Raw genomic sequence first — 20019 nt, forward strand, 5'->3', positions numbered from 1 at the left:
AGACAATGACCCTGGGAGCCTCCAAGGTTATTTGACAACAGCTGATGAGGAGTTCAGGAAAAGGTCAGCTGTACCTAAATGGCAGATTGAGGTTCCCAAGCCTAAAACCCAGCCCCTTGGTTTGCATATCCACACGTGCTTTGGCCTCTACAGAGAATGCTCTGGTGGCGCACAGCCGTCAGCACCATACCCTGTGCTTTTCATACAGGCTTGCTACGACCTAATGACTGCCCCCATCAAACAGGCCACACTGGAATCAGCTGAAGGACTTCACATCTTGCTACTACCTATCTGCTAAATTTGTGCCCATGAGACTCCGACAGGTGTAGGAGTCAAGGGACAAATTACACAGCAGGAAACTAAACAGCCATGTTTCTGGAGGATCAGAAACCAGGGGACAAGAAGCCCCTGTGAAGCTCCAATCAGGTGTGGCTGTGGAGGGCTGGCAGCAGCAAGGGGTTGGCAAGAAGGTTCATCACAGAAGCTCTCTCCAAGGAGGAGAGGGAAAAACCTGAGAGAGACCAGAGAGGAGTCCTGTGGCTGGGGGCAAGGAGGCTGTCAGGCCATCAGGGAGCAGGATGGAAACCAGGAGATATTTAATTTAAAAAAGAATCACAAAATAATGACAAGTCTCTCACTGCAGGGATTTCAGTGTTCTCTCCCTTGCTTGCAGAAGGGAACACAAGCCTCGAGAACCCTGTGGCCAGTTCCCTTCCCCAATTCACAGTCAACAGCACCGTGGGTCCAAGGTGGAGAGTACAGCTGCTGCCCAGTGGAACTGGGTAAATGCTGTCCAAGGTGCCTGCGAAGGAATGGTCCCTGTTAATGCGTAGTGCCCAGGGCTGTTCTGATCCCAAGAAGTGATGTCCTGAGCAGGACCTGCTACTGGTGAAAGCCCAGGTGCGAGCCCTCTCCTCTCACAGTTAGGCTGCCTTCCCTGGTGTCTCTTGTCCACTCCAGTACATGGAGGCTGAAACACAAATGCTTCCTCCCAGGATTCAACCCAAATGGACAAGTCCGAAGTATTCAACTCCTCCAAAAGACGAGCTCCTGGGATGGTGACATTCAGATCATGGCTTCCATGTGGAGAACCTTCAGGGCCTCTGAAATCTGGGAGCTGGTGTCAATCTGTCCGTACATCCCAACCAGGAAGGCCCTGTGCAGTAACACTGCCGCATGCTCTGTGAAGGGGAAATGGGTAAGTAAAAGGAACAGGTCTAACAGCTCAGATTTACCAGTGACAGCCACACAGAGGAAGGGCTCCCCATCTCTCAGTGCAGCAGAATTCAAACGCCTTTCCAATGGGAAGGAGAGGGGGCTTCCCACCATAGTACGGTCACTGCCAGCCCTCCCTCTACACATATCTAGCACTCCAGGCACTCAACAGATGGATACAAAGCACTACAGCTCAGAGGGAGACCCCATATCAGCAAAGGAGTCTATGCTGGGCACCCAGGCTCCTGCAGTACTCCCTGCATGGGGCTGAGAGCAAAGCTAATCTGGGCACTGGACAGCCAGTAACCAGGGTTACTGGTTCTGGACAAGAGAACTCCTCTTTCTTGGGGCCAAACATGCAGTGTAAGGCCAGGGGCCTGCCCTACCTTGACAAAGAAGGGTGTATTCCGGAAGGTTTCTCAATGCTGTCTGTACCACTTCAAAGTCTCGGCTGCCAAGGCAGTACATGAATGTGGGGAGGAAGTCTGCAGCAACTCTGGGAATGAAACACAGTACCATCAGCACGATCCCCACCCTTGCTATCACCATCGCATGCGCGAGGCCATTTGACCGAGAGAGAAGCAACTGACTCAAAACAAAAAAAGCATTGCACTGCTGGGTCCCCACGGATCTCACCTGGGGTTGTTCTGAATGGAACGCAGCGCAAGGCTGAAGGCCAAGTTCCGGCAGGACTCCTCTGAAGAGCTCATCAGCTTCTGTAGATTAGTCTGAGAGACGGAGACAGATGGACCAACCTCCTGGTCAGTGAGATCACGTGGCGAGACACTGAACACAACCCCCCTGAGCTTCACGTGACCCTGCCCCTCATGGGTCAGGGCCAGGAAGATCAAACGCAGGTGTCTCTCTACAGAGACTGGCCAGCTCTCAATGCTTTAAGCACCTTGAATTGCCCACCCCAATCCTCTTGCTCATCCCTGGGTTGTTTGATCTTCCCACACAAGTGCCTATTGCAGAGCTGTTCACTTATCTCCAAGGACTTTATCATACAGAGTATCTGTTTAGCCCTGTGGCAAGCTTGACCTGAGAGGCGTTGATCTACAAGAAGTCAGACACTAAATCACAGGGACTGTGTGACAGAGAAGGGGCAGGAGGTAGGGCACACACGTGTGGCAATGCAAGGTCTAAACTCAGAACCGGTCTATTCAGAAACACCCCAACAACGACCCAAGAAGCAGAGGAGAAGCTTAGACTCAAGTTAGCTGTGCATGACAGGCTGTGCTGTAAGGAATGGCCCATGAAGCAGAAGATAGAGCAAGCTTCCAAGCCAGTCATACTCACAGCAAAGAAGGCCAGGATCTCTGGTCTCCGTCTGGACATCTCATCGATGTCAGTCAGCACCTCCAGGATGTCTGGGGGAAAGACACAGACCACAGGAGGGTGGCTTCACTTCAGTAACCCAAAGAAATTAGATGATGCTTCAAAGAAGATCAAACCAGGGTTCCCCATACAACAGACCCAGAACTGCCCCAACAGAGGCTGCTTTCACTGCTAGCACCAGTCACAGCAGACATTTCCGCTCTGCAGCAACTTTTACTGTAGAAGTTTCCCCACACAGGGCTTGCTCATAACACTACACTGCAATGCTGCTGTTCGGGAATACTGGATGCAAGTGAACAAAGAAGCAGAGGGCAGTTCCTTGGGATACCACACTAACATCTAAATCTTTTGTGAAAGCCACCAGGGGATGTCTGCTAACTCTGCCTGGACAGGAGTGGGACATCGTTTCAATGTTCAGACGGCTCTTCAGTCAGCACAGTACCCAGGCATTGGTCCAATACCAACTCCAAACAAAGCGTGGCACACAATCAGTCAATCAATCACAGAGCACCTGAACTGTTCTGGGAGGCTTCCAAACACAGCATGGACCAGATTCAACCCTATTCAGCCCATAAACTGGGACAAAAAAAATTACAGCTCACTGTTGCAAGGCTTCAGGGCACTTGCAGTTTCTGATACAAACACCTCAAAGAGACCTATGCTGTGATTTTGATTTGGACGAGCCTGTCTGACTACTACAGGCTTCCAGGTTCTCTCTCCCAATTAAATACCCATATCTATTCGTCTGTATTTTTGTCTAGTTCTGGGTCTGTGGTCATGAGTGCTGTCACACTGAGCTACTGAAAAGCTACCACACAGCAAAGGGTAGATTTTTGAGGCCTGTGAGGCACTTTAGGAATGGTGCTACCAAAGGCTGCACTTGCTTACCCTCGACAGTCTGGCCCCTGGAAAGCCTCTTCATGTATGGTGCCATTTCCACTGGGGTGAGGGGGGTGAAGAGAGACATGCTGACCAGTGGGAGGGAGCCCGCTGCTGCTTCATCTGGGACAGAGTAAAGCAGGTCAGTTCCAAGGCATTCTCTTTACATTGAAAACAAAGACAAGTCCAGCACTCTCGGCCAATGCAGCCCATTGACCGCTGTCCCCCAATGTCCTTACGTAGCTTCCACTTCTCACCAAAGGATGAAGCAAGAAGTGACTATCTCATGCATCTTTAACACCCATTTTCCTAAGCTTATGAGGAACCAAGGTGACAACTAAGAATGAGGCAGGAGCAGATGTGTCTTTACAAGATCCAAGCTGGTTCATTAGAAGAAACATGGTGGGCAGCAGAATCCGTAACATCAGCTTCTTGTTCCACAGCACTATGAGGCTCTGGCTCCAATAGCTCAGAGACTGCAAAATTAGCACCTAATGCTTCCCAGGCACTTGTTTCAATCCTGCTGACACAGGAGGGCTTGTTCTCATTGTGCTCTACTCAAAAGTTGTCCTTCACTGTCCTAGGAAGGCTGGGATTGCAGAGCTCAGCATGGAGTCCACACAGAAGCATGAGTGCCCCAAAACACACCACTGGGGAGTACAGAGAACCAGCCTAACCCAGCAAGAGACAGAAGTAAACCTCCATCCTTGCTCCACCCATGTGGACTCACCATCCTTTTCCTCTTCAGAGCCTCTGTCCAAGATGCCACTCTTACTGGGCAGGCTCAGCCCAGCCAGGAGAGACTTCAGCATTGCTAGGTCACTGTTATCTGATGAGAGGTCACTACAAGGAGAAAGGAGGCATTTTTTCCATTAAACAGCAACAGCTTAGCACACGTGTGTAAGGAAAAGGAACAGCTGAGGGACATGTGTCTGAAAACAAATGAATACAGAAGGGAGCAAAGCCTGGTTTCAGTGACTGCAGGAGAAGAGAGCCACAAAGAAGAACCAAAAGGGAGACACATGAATGGAATCAGCGATTATTATTATCAGCGATTTGGATGATGGGGTGAAAAGCAACCTGTTCAAATTTGCTGATGATACAAAAATTTGGGGTGAGGTGGGCACGTTAGCAGGGAGGGAAAGACTGCAGAAAGACCTGGATAGGTTGCAGGGGTGGGCTAACAAAAACAGGATGCGTTTCAATACTGACAAGTGCAGGGTGCTGCACTTGGGCAGTAGTAACCAGCAGCACACTTATAAGATGGGAAACTCCCTTCTTGAGAGCATGGAGGCAGAAAGGGATCTTGGAGTCATTACTGACTCCAAGATGAACATGGGCCGACAATGCGAGGTCACGGTTGGCAGGGCTAACTGGACCTTATCGTGCATCCACAGGTGCATCTCAAGTAGGGCCAAGGAGGTGATCCTCCCCCTCTACGTGACACTGGTCAGGCCGCAGCTGGAGTACTGTGTCCAGTTCTGGGCACCGCACTTCAAGAGGGATGTGGACAACATTGAGAGGGTCCAGAGAAGGGCCACCTGCACGATCCGGGGACATCAGGGCAGACCCTACAATGAGAGGCTACGGGACCTGAACCTGTTCAGCCTTCACAAGAGAAGGCTGAGGGGGGACATGGTGACTGTCTATAAACTCACTAGGGGAGACCAGAAGGGTTTGGGGGAGACCTTGTTTCCCCCAGCGCCCCCCGGGATAACAAGGAATAACAGCCACAAGTTGTTGGAGAGTAGGTTCAGATTAGACATCCGTAGGAACTACTTCACAGTTAGGGCGGCTAGGATCTGGAACCAACTTCCAAGGGAGGTGGTGCTGGCTCCTACCCTGGGGGTCTTTAAGAGGCGGCTTGATGCCTACCTGGCTGGGGTCATTTGAGCCCAGTTTCCCTCCTGCCCAGGCAGGGGGTTGGACTTGAAGATTTACAAGGTCCCTTCCGACCTGACTTCTATGATTCTATGAAACAGCAGGCCAGAAGGCAAGCAGAACTGGTGAAGCAGCTCCAGGATCCTTATCTCTTGCAACCAGGACTAAACAGCAGTCAGTGCAAGGCCCATATGTTAGACCCTCTGCTGCTCCCCGTGGGACCAAGTATAAGCCAGTGCAGTTGGGGTGAGTGAGAGGAAATGGCAGGGGAAATGGAGTGAGGTTGGGACTTACTGGAGTGGGTCAGCGTGTTTCTGCAGGAAGGACACAGCAGCCTGGGGGTTGCATGTGATGTACTTGTGAATAAACTGGACGAACTTGGTGATGAAGGCAGCCAGGTGACGGGAGGACTTCCTGTAGTTCTGAAAGAGGGAGAAAAGCTGCTTCACAAAGACCAATCAAGTGTGGGGGCCCATCCCCCATTCACACAGCACTGTGCAATTGGGTGCATGCACAAAAGTATTCTACACAGGACCCACACAGCCAGGTACCAACCCCCCCTGGGGGGCTGGCTGCCCATGCAGTGATGGCTCGTACCAGCAACAGGCGAATGAAGGAAAGCAGACAGTCCCACAGTGCCACCTGGTGTTCGTTCTGGAACACCTGTGGCTGCAGAAGCTCCAGGATGCCCAGGACATGGATGAAGAAAGTCAGGTGGTTCTGCTGTCTGAACTCCTGGAAGTTGAGGTGAACACGCCCGTGGAGCAGAGCTGCAATCATTGGCAAGTGCCTGAAACCAAGGAGCAGAACATTCATCTCCAATGACACCCACCGAAGACAGGCTGAGACGCATGCAGTGAGCATATCTGGCAATCAGACAATCATCTGCCAGGCACTGCAGGTTAACGCTTCTAGCCCACAGACCAGGTCTTAACCAACTTCCAGGCTACTACTGGAGGCACTGACTGTGCTGGGTAACAAAGGAATGGGCCTAAATGAGGTATAAACAATCCAGTGCATGCTACTCCTACTAAGTCAGTTTAAGAGCCAGCTTCAGTATTGAAATCCATGGGACTTGTCGAGTGGCTAACACCATTTGCCTAATTTAAACAGCTGCCCCAGTAACCTGTAGTGTTTTAAGCGACTTATACTGCAGCAGAACCAGCTGTGAGGTGGCCCAACTCACTCCAAGGAGGAAGTTGCTCATCATTTTCACTGTGTTGGTGCACAGATCCATGTCCATTAAACAAGCAAGGACAGGAGGACCAATTCTCTGACCCTCATTTTCAAAACTTCCTCAACTGACAGTAAATAAAAGGACACATCCCCTTAGAAGGACAGCCAGTCAGAAGTGTTGCTAGCTGCATCACTGCTTTCACACATGGAAGGAAGCATGATCAGGTTTGCACTGGAAATATCTTCGGGAGTAGGGGGCTAACGTGGACAGAAACGTCCAGCTGAATAGCTCTGGATGAAGACAGGGGCAGTACCTAAGCAGAAGGATGGGGTGAGCCACAGCCAGCTTCCTGCATGCCATGTTGGCATCCCACACGCGGCTTTCAGATGACTTGGAATCACTGGTGTCTGCCAGAAGGGTGATGAATCTGTGAACCAGGGCATCAAGCTGGAAGAATTGCAATGAGAGGAAAGTTAAGCTAATAAAAGGCTTGGCTCCCTGGCTTTATCACTGAGGTTTTCAAGTCCTCCACATGATTTGGTTAGGAAGAAGGTCAAATCGTTGTTTTGGGTAGAACTTGGGATAAGCCAGCAGCCTTCCAACTGCCTCAGGATCCAAGACCCAATGTCCCCAACAGCAAAGTGGGACCTGAAGGCTACTCGTTTCTGCTCCACACAACTCTGAGGGGCCTAGCAGTGTGGGAGGATGCAGGAGCTTGAGTTAAGCCTTCATCACACAGAACCCTGCAGAGTTCATAGTGCCAGGGATCCAGCAAGGATGCTTGGAAGTAACGGGTTAGGGAGGAGACTGGAGTCATCTCAGTCAGCACTTGCTCGCTCTCCTGGGGCAACTGCCCATTCTGGTCACAGCAATCTGAGAGGTGAGAAATGGGGACTGCTGCTTGCTCTCCCATCTACCTTGCAGGTGCTGCCGTCTGTGGTGCCCTCGCTGGTCAGCAGCATCTCAGGCATGGGCATGAGGAGCTCTGGGAGCTGCAGGTAGATCTGCAGGAGAAGGTCCTGGCAGCATTTCCCCACTGAGCTGAAAAGAGAATGTAGACGACCCAGCACTGTTACATTTCTGGGGGGGCAGTCCCAGGCTGGGCAGTGAACAGCAAATGGCTTCACCCCCAATTTGAAGAACTCTCCACTCTTAGACAGCCCCTTTTGAGTTGCCTGTGGCCTAAGAGCAGTTCTTATGGGCCTTCCCAGTGGGGCTGCCTGATTCTCCAGCAGGAAGCTCTGTCATTTCCAAACTGCCTTGGAGCATGTGGCAAGCCAGCCCTACTCATCCTCCCACAGTGAAGCTCCCGTGCACAATGCCAGCACTACAAAGAGGTAATCCCTCATCTCAGACAGGACTGCAGGCAGGAATGCGCCTGCAGGACATGGCCCACCCACATTTAGTGCACCTGCTCTCCATGTGGCAGTCATCCCCTGCACTGCAAGGGACAATGCTTACAGAGCCTCAGCCAGTCTGCTCCCACTCCGCTGGTCCATGATTGACATTGGCTTGTTTTACAGACATGAGCATGTCAGCCCTGCAGAGCCAGGGACACTCTGAGCGGGCAGGCAAGACTCCAATCTGCCTCCGGCATGGCAAAAACGGTCAGCTTTGTTTCAGCTGCACAATGGATTCCCAGTAACAATTTAAGCAGCAGAGGAGATGAACATATTTCCAGGTCCCCGAGGTGACAGTGGGCAGGGCCTGCTGGGCTGGCAGCTAGGAACAACATGCCCTGACTTCTGAAATGGAGTGACCTGGATCCCGTGTCACTGGAGAGAGAACCAAGTCCCTGCCCTGATCGTCACAGTCCCCTGTGAGTTCTTCCAAGGCATCTTACCGATGAGCTTTCAGATGCTCTCTGGAACATGGTGAACGTCACAAAGCTGCCTGGGCAAGTCTTATTCTGGCCACCTCGCTGCCCAAACACTGCTTGAATAACCATTTAGTGCCTGCACAGCTCCCACCCATTTCCACAGCCTCACCTGTTCCCCCACTGCTGGATGCAGCCAGTCAGATACTCCGTTACTTTTTTAATGCTCTCCACATCTCCATGGCAACAGCTGAGCAACAGGGGCAGCCGTGACTGGATGAGTGTGCAAGAGGCCTCTTCTGTGCTCTGGCTCCGGGTTTCTGCCTCAGCCAGGACCAGCTCCACCATGCTGATCAACTCCGGTGCCTTCAGCTGCAGCACGAACTCCTCCCGACGTTTCTGCAACAGCAGGGATGCTTGTGAGGGGAGGGTGGAGGCAGGGCCTTGCCCATCACTGCGCCTCTGTCATTTGCTCCCTCAAATAAATCAGGAAGGCAAACTCCCTCTGGGCTCACTCTCAAAACTGCCCAGCAGCCACAGCTGGGAAACTAAGCACCCCCACCCCAAACAGCAAGGGTTTTAACTTCACTTCCACCAATTTCCCACAATGCAACTGCTTCCATCTTACTGCACTTGCTTAGCTAAGAACTTTGCTAATGAAGCTCAGCCTTCATTGCAAACAGCTTTCCACTGCAAAAGGGGGTTGCATTACCTGTCTAAAGAGAGAATTATGATTGTGCTTCAGTCTTGAGTGCCTCTAGTGAAACTAGTTCTGCAATGAGTGAGCAACCCAGCTGCAAGTTCAGCACAGCACCAGGGAACTCCCCAGGGAAAACATACAGCCAGGCTGGTTTTGCTGCAGTGAAAGCTTGACAGCTGGGTGTGAATTTTCATTGACAATTATCAAAACTACAAGCCCAACACTAATGTGCACCTGAGCAGGGAGCCCAATATGACGTTCCTGCCTCTGGCCATGAGGAGTCAGGCAGCATGAAAAGGATGCTCTATCAATCCTGCAGATGATTTAACCCCTACCTGGGGAGTTCTCTGGTCCCTGCCCTGCCAGATCCGTGGAATGTGAATGCAGGCCCACAAGAAATCCAAGGATGCAGTCGGGTCAAACCTGCCAGGATGTAAGAGAATAAGAAGGGATTCAAAGGCAAGTGTGGGAATGGAGCCTATGCAGCCCTTCAGCAATAGTCACCCATGGGGCAGGCATGTCTATAGATCCCTAGCACCTTGGATCAATATATCCATGGGATTCAGAGCCAGTCCAGAAAGGAGATTTGATCCTGCTCCCAGAGGCTATCTGAGGATTCACTATAAGGACAGCACAAGGGTGGGACACCTTGAGAAAGCACTCAGCCAGGGATGAAGGAGTCTTGTGGAAGCCAAATACAGCCAGGAGCTGGTCACCAATTCAAGTGATGCTTAACACACAGGATTCAAAAAGGCAGGAGAGAGGGTAACATCGGATGGATAACACAGTAGATGCTTCCTGCGTTCACAGGCTACAACACGAGTCTGAATCCCCTGTGTAACTTCTATTGGATAATGTCCATATCAAGCAAACTAAACAGAAACTGGAACTAGGCACCTTCCCACCAAGCAACAGAGCTGATTGGAGGGGGAAGATCAGCAAGAGAAGCCACATTCTTTGCTATCTGGTTTCTCATCCTTCTTGGTACACCTTCTTGGATTAGCCTACATAAAACTCCTCAACCAGACCAATGGGGAAGACTCACCTCTGCTCCCGGTTTTTGCAAAGCAGAAGCCTGATGCACTGGTGCAGTGTGGTCCAGCTTGACTGGTGAGTGAGGAGAGCCAACAGGTATGGACGAAAAGAGGGTATCTGGGATCCAGACTGATCCTTGGCCTGAAAGAACCAAGGAAAGAAAAATATGAATCCATGCGGGTCACTGAACTGGAGAGGACAGGACACCAGGATACTATGGGAAGATGTAGACACAGGTAGAACAGCAGAAATGGGGACCTGAGTTTAGAACAGCTGTATTGCCTTGCAGTCAGGGCATGGGACTGGGAGCCAAGATGCTGACTTCCAACCTTGTCCCTGGCCCAGTACTTGGATAGCTATGTACCTTCTGTGTCACCATCTAATGGGAAAACCTAGTTGATAGGGCTGTTGGGGAACTATGTCCTTAAAAGTGCTTTGAGCTTCAGAAATACAAATGTTCAGCTATGGCAGTGAGAGACAGTGCAAAAAAGATCCACACAGGGTCCTCAGAGACCGTTGGTTCTCCTCTGGGATTGGCGTAATGACATAGAGGGGGGTCCAAGACCCTTTCCCACCCTACTGACCAGTGGAACAGTCTAAAAGTCAGTCTTTAAGGGTGAGGCCCAAGAAAACTGACTTAGTTTAGATGCATCCTTAGCTATGCAACCCTCACCTTGTTCCAGGAGAAAAGCAGCCTTTGCTGGAGGTCTGGGCAGCTGCTGATGACTTCTGGATCCAACATCTCCAGCCAGTCGATGAAAAGGCCTGAGGATGGCCCTAGCCAAGCAACCTCACCACTGAAAAGAGAAGAGGAGAGATGTCAGTGAAGTTGCCACAAAACCAGACAAAGCAAAGGATACCCACTAGCCTTGGGATTCACCTGCAGCTTTCCATCTCCTTCACAGGCGTCTCCTCTTTCTCCTGGAGCAGCAGAGAGCTCACTACAGCAATTGGTCTCATGGCAGGAAATCGGGCTGTGGTCTCAACAGCAGCAGAGAAGAGGGTGGTCAGAAGCTCCTCCACATAAGGAGAGCGTGTCTCAATCAGACCTTGGAGGACTAGCAGAGACACAAAGTTTCAGAAACTGTAAAAAGCAGTGCAGAGCCTGATGACTTCATGAGGACCCTTCATACAGCTTTACAGTGTTGGGGAAAAAGGCAGACCCCTGCACTCAAACTGCCAGCAACAAGCCTGGTTCTTAATAGGAGAGCCATGCCCCAAGCAGCTTTAACATAATAGTACAATAAAAAGAGCTATAACAAGACAGGAGCAAGCTTATTTGGTCAAGAGAACAAAGGCTGCCTCTATAGTTCTGCAAGGACATGTTCACTCCCTCCTGTGTCTCCCTCCTCTGTGGCTTGAAGAGGGAGGACAGGACAGACGTACCTTTGCTGACAAGCTCTGGTTCCACGTTACACTTCTCTCCTGATTTCACAGTTGTGATGACAGCGCGCAGCGTGGAGCTAACCAAGTCGGGATCCTGACGGAATGCCAGTGCTTCAGCCAGGTGTAGGAAGCCACTGCGGACTGTAGGGAGATCACAGGATTGGCACCACTAGAACCACACCAGGGTCCTCAGCTGTGGCAACCAGCTGTGGCCTCTCATGTGAACTGCACCATCAGCCCTGCTCTGTTAAGAGCGCCACATGTGAAACCAGCATGTACTGGCTCCGTTTCCCTCCCATAAGTAACCCCCAGCTGATAGTGGTGTTACCAGGACCAGGCACACACAGCTAAGAGAAAAACCAGGGTTACAACCCTAGAAAATACAAGTAAACACAAGGGCTATCAAGTCCAGTTCTCAAGCCTGAGCTCTGGGCTGCATTCTCCAGAACTCCCTTCCCCAAAGGGCAAACTGTAATATTAAAGATAGTGTAATTTGCTGTGCCTTGAAGTCACTTGAATGGCCTTGCACGACAATTACCATCAGCACATTATCATGTCTGAGCAGCAGTGCTGAGATCTCCAACCCCTCTGGCCTGCTCTACAAAACCATCCATGGATGGGCCTTCCTTTAAAATCCTCCCCACACTGAATCATTTGGACTGAATAATGCCTCCATGGTAACAGGTGGACATGAGCTCAAGTAAAGCCACTCCTGGGCTAGCACAAGCAATTTTGGGGGGCTCACAACATGCAGAGGCATGACCCACCCCTACATCCTACCCAGGGAGAGGGTAGACAGCACTGCACTCTAGATGAGGTTTTGGGTTGCACCCTTCCCTGCTCTGCCCCGCCATCTATGCAATGCTTCGCACCGTCATTGATCCTGTGCCGCGCTGAGTACTGCACAGCAAATGACTTGAGCTGGGCATTCAGAGGCCCATCTTCCACAGCAGGGTTCTCCAGCCACTGCAGCATCTGCATAAGGACTTTAAAGAAGAGCGAAGAGAAGGCCGTGTCCTGGGGCATGCAGCGCTGGGGAGAGAACACCAAGAATGATAGGAGAAGCGCATGAACACAGGGTTAGGGGAGGCACAGCCAGGTGGTCAGACCAGGTGCTGCCAGCCTCCCACCTGGAACAGCCATGCAGTGACCTGTAGCAGCCAAGTAAACATGTGGAAGGACTCACTGCAAAACATCCTGATACAGCTAGTCACCTGAGACTCCTTGCTTTCCTCTACCAATGCAGCATGAGGTAACCTCAGCCTGTTCTGAAGGCCAGTGCTATACTGCAGTTACTGCTCCCTGAGACTCCATGCGGCCAGTACCTCCCCCTTCTTAGTTTTCAAAGGGCTCCCCTCCCACCACCAAACCACTGCATGCTAGAAAGAAGCCTGGGCCCACACCCCACCTGGTACTGGTAGAGTTGCCGCATCAGTGGACAGGAGATGAAGTGGTTGTGGTGCATCGCCATGACCAGGGTCCCACTGTGTGAGGAGTTCATCAATGCAGCCACTGCCTGCAGGAGACGGGCTGCAATCCCCGCTGTCTGCACATTCCCCTGGCGGATGCGAGCCAGCTCCTGCCCCAGGGCCTGTTGCAATGCCAGGGAGATGGGGCGCAGGTTTGAGCTCTGCCACCGGGGATCGGGGTTCAGGGGAAAGAGCTGAGAGGACAGAGAAGAGCAGCAGTTTGTGAGAGAACAAAAAGGACCACTGGTGGAACAGCCGACAGTCAAGAAGGGACTGCAACACAGGCTCTTTCCTGACAGGGTGACGTCACCCTTTCGCCTGGCAGCAGTCACTAGATGAGATGGGCACCACAGTCCCAGCTTGTGTCCAACGGAAGAACACAGTGCAAGTCCTAGGCATGTGGCCCCAGTGAGACCATTAAGCCCAATCCTTTTTTTTTTTTTTTTATACATATATAACTTTTTTTATCCAAGGACCTGCAAGCACATCCTGAACATTCAGATTCATCCCTGCCACACTGCCAAGGGGCAGCATGCTATGGAGGATGGAAATTCAAGACAGCCAGGCTAAGAGACTTCCCCAGAGAACTGCTACTCATGGCAGAGTTGAGAAGTGAAACCAACACTAGCAACTCCATGGTTTAACTGCAAGATCTTGCCATTACCTTAAAGCCAAATACCTTAGAGCAAGGGCTGTCAACCTGGGGGTATGCATACCCCCAGGGGTACTTGGGAGGACCTTAGGGGGTATGCGCGAGCAAGCGGGGACAGAGCGCAGCCACCCACCACCCCGAGCCTCTGCCTGCCAGGAGCAGGGCTGGGGTGGGGTGAGGGCAGCGGTGCCCCTCTGCAGGCTGCACAGGCACCGCCTAGTGGGCCGGACGCAGGAGAGAGAAGCTCACGCACTGCGGCTGCCGCCACTTCCCACCATTCTGCGCTGCCGCCGCTCTGTGTCTGGCCATGCATCCCACCCCCACCTCTTGCCACCCACCCCCACATAAGTGCAGGAGGTCAGAGGAGTTAATGAAGCCAAACAGTGCAGTGCCAAAGTTGGGAGCCTAGAAAAGACACTCCAGGGAAGTGGCTGCAGAAAATACTGCTTTGTAAATCCAAGACAGAGGCAGTACCTGAAGAAACATGCCTGCCAGGTCATCCTCTGGGCCCAGGACCCGGATCTGTGTTAGGGCCCGAATCCTGCCTTGTCCTTGTGGAGTCTCGGGACTAATTTTTGGCCTTGGTGTCTCCGTGCTGTCTGCAGAGAGATTAAACACAGGCAAGAGTCTTCAACTGGGGCCCAAGGAAGAGATTTTCCCCCAGCACTACAATCTTGTAGTTGGTGTCATGCAAATAACAGCTTTATTTCCATAAAAGCCAAACAAGAGAAGCCGAGTAACAAAGGAAGCCTAAGGCAGATTCCACCGTAGTCAAGTACTTTAGATGCATGAGACTTTCTCCTCTAGCCCAGGAGGGGAGAGCAGAGACCTCCCTAGAGCTGGTGTACATAAGTAAATCAGCATTTAGGAAGACCCACCCCCCCTCCCAGCTCTGAAACAAGCTGAAATACAACTAGGTACAGACAAGGCAGACTGTGCCTGGTTTTGACAAAGGCTAAGGTGAAAGGTCTGTGAGCAGGCTCTGATCTAAGAGATGAGGGTAGGTTGTGCAATACCTCGGCGTGTTGGCAGGGAGGCGGTGAGCAGGGAGTGGAAGGTCTGGCCCCCAGTAGCTCCTCTCTCATGCTGAACTTCTACAAGATGAGCCATGTAATCTGAAAAAAGAACAAGACATGACCATGGCCTCCCTTCATCTCCCAGTCAGAACCAAAGAGGTAGCCGGCCATGCAGCTCCTACTTGGTAAGCAAACAGAGAAACACTGACATAAACAAACCCCAACTTCCTTAAAGCCAGCAGCTGCCACTCAAATGATTCCCAAACTCTCCAGCTAGAAACCCCTTCCCCCACCTTGGGGAAACATGTCTAAGGCCTCCCCAAATGCGGCTCCATCGAAAGAACCAAGTGAGCCTGACAGAGGAATCACCAAGCTAGCTTGGGTCCTCAAAAGAAAGCTGCAAAATACTTCATACTAACAAAGCAGGTTGAAAACAAACAGCTGCTCTAGAAGGAGATGTGTCCCAAACAGCCTGACCCCTGGCTCTTACTCTTGTCCATGATGTTCTGCTCCAGTGTCTGGGGGTCGTGAGATACTGCCTGATCCAGGTACTGAAGGAGTTTGCTCATGCTGGAGACTGGGATACCAAAGGATTGAACAAAGAGAAGCAGCTGCTGGGGTTCCAGGTCCTGCAGTGCTGAAAATATACAAGAGGCCCATCAGAAACCTGCATCCCTCATTCAAAGGACATGTCTCTTAGCTGATTCTTTTGGGCTGAGATGCACCAGTAGTGACATATTTCCTAACAGAGCTGTAGCAGGCCTCGAGCCAAACTGACAGCTGCTTGCCATCTTTCCTTTGATCTGCACATATTTCTCTTCTTATTACATCTTCTAGTTAATTCACTCACTGGTTAATTTGATCTTCCCTTTAATTTGATAAAGAACCAGATCATTTGTATTAAAAATAACTTCCACCCAATCCGTTGATGACTGCAGGCGGGAATTATTGAATAATTCAATCACCGGTTATGGAGAGCTGTCATTTAATTAACAAGGAAGGGACAAAAGCCCGAATGCAAAGAATAACGAGAGCAGTGAAGAGCCACATGATAAGAAAAGTGACCGTAACCAGAAGCTGGGTTAAAGTCAGACACTGCCAGGGTTAGGCAAGCTGGAACATATACAACACTGGAGAATATATATGAGCCAATTAATTCAAACCACGACATAGAAATGGACTTGGTATACATCAGTGGGTGTCAACCATTTTTTTCCCCACAGGCATGCCATAAATTAACCCCACACCCTCCCCGAGTGCTACTCTGATCCCTTTCTCTTACCCAATCTGCTATTCTGCCTTCTGGTCCCTGCCCAGGATGCTCCTCTGCTTCCTGCCCTGTGCTCCTTGCCTGATCTACTATGCTGCTTTCTGCTCCTTGCCTTATTTGCCACCATGTTGCTTGCTCCCTGATCTGCTGCATCACATACAGTGGTTGCTGTAGTATCTGCCAGACTGGCCACCTCAGTATAGGTAAAAGGAAGGCCTTGCATTGAGTTTCTGCAGTCCCTCACTTCCTTTAAATAAATGGAAAGGCTGTCTTTGGCCAGGCAGTACTGACTTCAAGACTTCAACAACCAAAGTGTTTCCTTACCAGAGCTGGAGTCAGGGTCAGCTAGGCATGAACACAGCTCAGAACAGAGCTGCACTGTTCCCAGTGGGGCCTGAAGGAAGAGAGCTCTTGTCTCCCTTCGAGTCCCAGTTCTCTGCTAAATGCTACTGTTTATTCACTTCCCACCAGTATTAGCTTTCTGGGATGTGAGGACCTACCTCCCTCTTTCCACCCCCCAGCCTTAAATGCTGTTTGCTGACCCCCACATACAAAATACATGCTTTTAGCAGAGAAAGAAATTGTATGTGGGCAACACAAACCAGCACTAAAGGGTAGGTGGAGAGGCCCTATTTGCCTCCCCTCATGAGCTGGCCCAACTCCTTAAGTCTCTGTGTGATGGATAACCTTTGGCAACTGGGCCAGTGCAGCAGGGCCTTGTGCCTGGAGGCTGAGTGACTGTCCACTGTAAAGGAAGAAATGAGAAGTAGCCGACAGACAGTCCCCTCTAAACTCAAGTTCCCTCTGGGGCCAACAGTGACCCGCATCCTCATCATTCAGATCTAGATCACACATGGGCTCAAGAAGGACCAAAGACGCACTACAGCTCCCAGTCACTAGGCCTGGCTGATACAACCTTCCCATTTCCTCAGCTTCAGGGATTCCCACAGGAGGTCCCTTGGGCTTGGCTCACCTGCATCCACTAGGCGAGGAACCTCGGAGCGGATCATGCGCAGCTTGAGCCAGTCAGGAAGCAGCAGAGCCTCCTCTGAGGTGTCCACAAGAAAGGCTGTGGGGAGTGGCTTCTTTTCCGGGAACCAGATATCCAGCAAGGTGTAAAAGTCACTGTCCCCTACTTAAAGGTAGGCACAGAAGTTGCTCTACATGGCTACTGAGTACATATTATATTCCCTGCCCTTCTCAGTGGACATCAGGCCATTTCCTTGCATGACCCTTCTACTCTAGCGAGGAAACAAACTAAACACCAAGAAGAAAGGAGAGTCATGGGCCCATTCACCTGATCAAGGAGAGAGCTCCTAATTAGCACCATGCAAGATTTGGTGTCACCAGTTCAAACATACCTACTGAACTGCAAGGTGGATTTACGATATTCCAATGGACCCCAAAAGCCCATAAAATTTGTTTTGTCTGTTACTTGTTATGCATAAAATATATTTTAAATCAACCAGACAGAGAAGTAACATGGAGCTCCCTAGGCAATTTTAGAAGGCAGACAACATGCACAAGTAAAAATGGCCTATGTGAGCCCCATGCACCCTCCCCTACATTCCCCCCTTCCAATTGTTCTTAACTGCTGCATCTAATCAGGAGTTAGGAACAGGAACCCTTGCTGGGGAAGGAGGGGGCTTGTTGGCCAGGTGTCTAACTGCTAGCGCTCACATTTTAAATAGCCAGCAATGCAAGAGGGGTTGAACATGCAGGCATGTGACCACAGATGAGGGCCTTTGGGAAGAGCCTTTCAAAAGGCATAAAGGCACGTGGGAGTTGGAAAGAGGAACAGAAGCCATCTGTTTGTCTTTGAAAGTTGCCTCCACTGTGCAGAGTCTGTGGGGTGATGAAGGGCACCAAGGCAGGCATGGGAAGGGATAATGAACAGGTTATTATGGCTGACAGAACAGAGGGGAAATCATCCAACACCACAAGGGTGGGGGTGGGAAAGAGGCATGGTTGGCTCCCAAGTTCATGTTCCCCGGGTCACACAGAGAAGTGGCCAAGACTAAGTAGTAACGACAGGAAGAGTGCGAGTACCCTCCTCCCACAGACCATGCACTGATATGTGGAGAAGCCAGGAAGAGGTATGAAGAGACCTCATGCAGACAGTCAGAAGCTGGAACACTGCTTAGTCTAAAACCCTAACCAGGATTCCCCAGGAGACTGCAGGTAGAAAGACAGCTCCCTGACTGTACACATGGGGCAGGGGAGGCTGCACCCCTAGATCCATGCCCCAGAGCAGCAACTCCCATGAATCATTCAAGCAACACATCACCAACCTTGAGGAGGTCCCAGGGTCAGCAGGATGACCATGGCATGGACCACAAGGATGTGCATCGTGGCAGTTTCCCCACTGGTCCAGCGCAGGAACACCTGATCCTGGGACTCAGACTGCCGGAAAAGAAAGATCAGGAAGGGAAGTGGAGAAATGAGACATGTTGACAGCTAGAGGGAAAGAAGGGGTCCAGGGAAGAAGGACCTACCCAGCTGTACACTTCCTCGCCTTCCTTGCTCTGGCGCATGCGTCTGATGTAGTGAGAGAAGACACAGAGCAGAGCAACCAGCACTGCGTCCGACTCGGCACAGTAGGAGAGCTTAGAAAAGAGGTGGGACATGATGGTGGAGCGCTCCACGATGAGCCTGGCCACATCCTGCAGAGACAGGACACTCATAAAAGCCTCTGCATGGTGCCACGGGCACCTGCCCCATGCAGTCATCTCCTCTCTCTAGTTTCAGTTGCTGGAAAAAATCTTAATCCAACTGAGCCTGCCCCAGATTAACCCTCAAATCCATTTTACACACGGGGGCACAGGGTTATGCACACAACTGTACTCAGAGGAAATGTTCACCACAGTACAAGACATGGCCCAAATTTCTTTTCTTCCTTATAAAGCTCCAGCACATCCCCATTCCCATGCTCTACAATGGCAAAGGGGAGCTCTATCAGGCTTAAGGTTTGTCATGAAGGTTGGGAGACTTGGATTTCATGGTATTCACTCTTTCAACAATAGACACGGCACCGGACCCAGACAGAGAAGACAATTAAACCACCCTGCACAGCTTCCCAGGAGGATGTCAGACACCAAGAGGCAGTTCAGGGGATTCTTTAGAGTACTCATATCCCAACTGAACAAAAGCACAAGGGAAAAGAAGAGAAAATGGCAGCAAAGCAGCCTCTAAAAATCTATAGACGGGGATAACTACCACAAATAGCCAGGTACCAGAGAGGCCAACAATGACTCAAAACAGAAAAACAATTCAGGTGCCCTGTTTTGGTTACTACGGAAAGCGTAGTGTTGAAATGTTTGTTATCCTAGCACAATCCCAACTGCCCGTCATTTACCAAGACATACCCAGGGCTGGTCACCTCAGCAGCTGCATTATACCCATGCTCTGACATTTGCCACCTACGTCCCAGATCTGACAGGCACATGCCATCTAACTTCTGTGACATGCAAATCAGAAAGGCCTCTGTATATCCCCACCACAAGGTGGGTAGCTTGTATAGCTCATTAGCAGCAAGGAGTTACAGAGCAGAAAGCTGCTGGGATCAAGGTGCTACCCTCTGAGGCCCCCTGCCAGGCTCTCACCAGAGCAAGGTCATTGTGCTGTCCCTGGTCCTCCACTGGTGCATGCTGGGAAAGGTATACCAAATAAGCACTGATAGTCTGAGGTTCAGTCTCCATGTGGATAGCCTGGAATGACAAGGAGGAGCACTATTAAGTTACACCCGCTTGCACTTGTTCTGGTTCAGTTTAGCTCCAAGAGGACAGAAGACTAGACCCTCTGAGCAGTCCACTCTTCTCCACAAGTACACATACTCTGACTGCTCCTACTTGTACTTACTTGTTGCAAGGCAAGAGATGTAGTCACCCTAACACTGTCAAACAACGGCAGGCGTGGTAAATCCCTAAGCAGCCACTGATACCCCTGTAGGAGTTCAGAGTCACCGGAGTCTTCTTCCATAGGATGATCTTTCTCCTCTCCGTCGCGCAATCCCCCTTCTGACAGCACCAAAGACAGTCCCTGCAGGCAGACACCCAAAAGGTAAAGCCCATATACATAAAGACACAACTGGGAAATGGTTCCAGAACTGAACCATAAACTAAGACCACCCCCCAAATGGAAAGTCCCCAACACCATCCCACTGCAATAATCAGAAATCAGCTATTT

The 20019-nt window shown here is 50.9% G+C and overlaps 1 protein-coding gene across 2 annotated transcripts in view; it reads right to left on the reverse strand.

Moving 5' to 3' along the window:
* Positions 1–574: 574 nt before the first annotated feature.
* Positions 575–20019, reverse strand: part of INTS1 (integrator complex subunit 1) — a 29901-nt gene continuing 10456 nt past the window's right edge. The window contains exons 21-46 of one of the 2 annotated variants that reach the window (XM_059716773.1): positions 19693–19872; positions 19437–19541; positions 18330–18497; positions 18126–18237; positions 16808–16966; positions 15055–15201; positions 14565–14663; positions 14023–14147; positions 12836–13090; positions 12300–12459; positions 11428–11568; positions 10922–11099; positions 10715–10838; positions 10052–10182; positions 9342–9429; positions 8479–8705; positions 7408–7531; positions 6804–6937; positions 5911–6103; positions 5608–5735; positions 4163–4275; positions 3442–3555; positions 2515–2585; positions 1852–1943; positions 1602–1711; positions 575–1181 (exon numbers count right to left, since the gene is read on the reverse strand). In XM_059716773.1, the coding sequence (XP_059572756.1) occupies positions 1066–1181; positions 1602–1711; positions 1852–1943; positions 2515–2585; positions 3442–3555; positions 4163–4275; positions 5608–5735; positions 5911–6103; positions 6804–6937; positions 7408–7531; positions 8479–8705; positions 9342–9429; positions 10052–10182; positions 10715–10838; positions 10922–11099; positions 11428–11568; positions 12300–12459; positions 12836–13090; positions 14023–14147; positions 14565–14663; positions 15055–15201; positions 16808–16966; positions 18126–18237; positions 18330–18497; positions 19437–19541; positions 19693–19872 (3594 nt within the window). In that variant the 3' untranslated portion in view covers positions 575–1065. Of the gene's footprint in view, positions 1182–1601; positions 1712–1851; positions 1944–2514; positions 2586–3441; positions 3556–4162; positions 4276–5607; positions 5736–5910; positions 6104–6803; positions 6938–7407; positions 7532–8478; positions 8706–9341; positions 9430–10051; positions 10183–10714; positions 10839–10921; positions 11100–11427; positions 11569–12299; positions 12460–12835; positions 13091–14022; positions 14148–14564; positions 14664–15054; positions 15202–16807; positions 16970–18125; positions 18238–18329; positions 18498–19436; positions 19542–19692; positions 19873–20019 lie in introns of both variants that reach the window. The other variant, XM_059716772.1, reaches the window with a different exon arrangement.

The sequence above is a fragment of the Alligator mississippiensis genome, chromosome 13 (assembly GCF_030867095.1).
Source record: "Alligator mississippiensis isolate rAllMis1 chromosome 13, rAllMis1, whole genome shotgun sequence".
NCBI classification, from domain to species: Eukaryota; Metazoa; Chordata; order Crocodylia; family Alligatoridae; genus Alligator; species Alligator mississippiensis.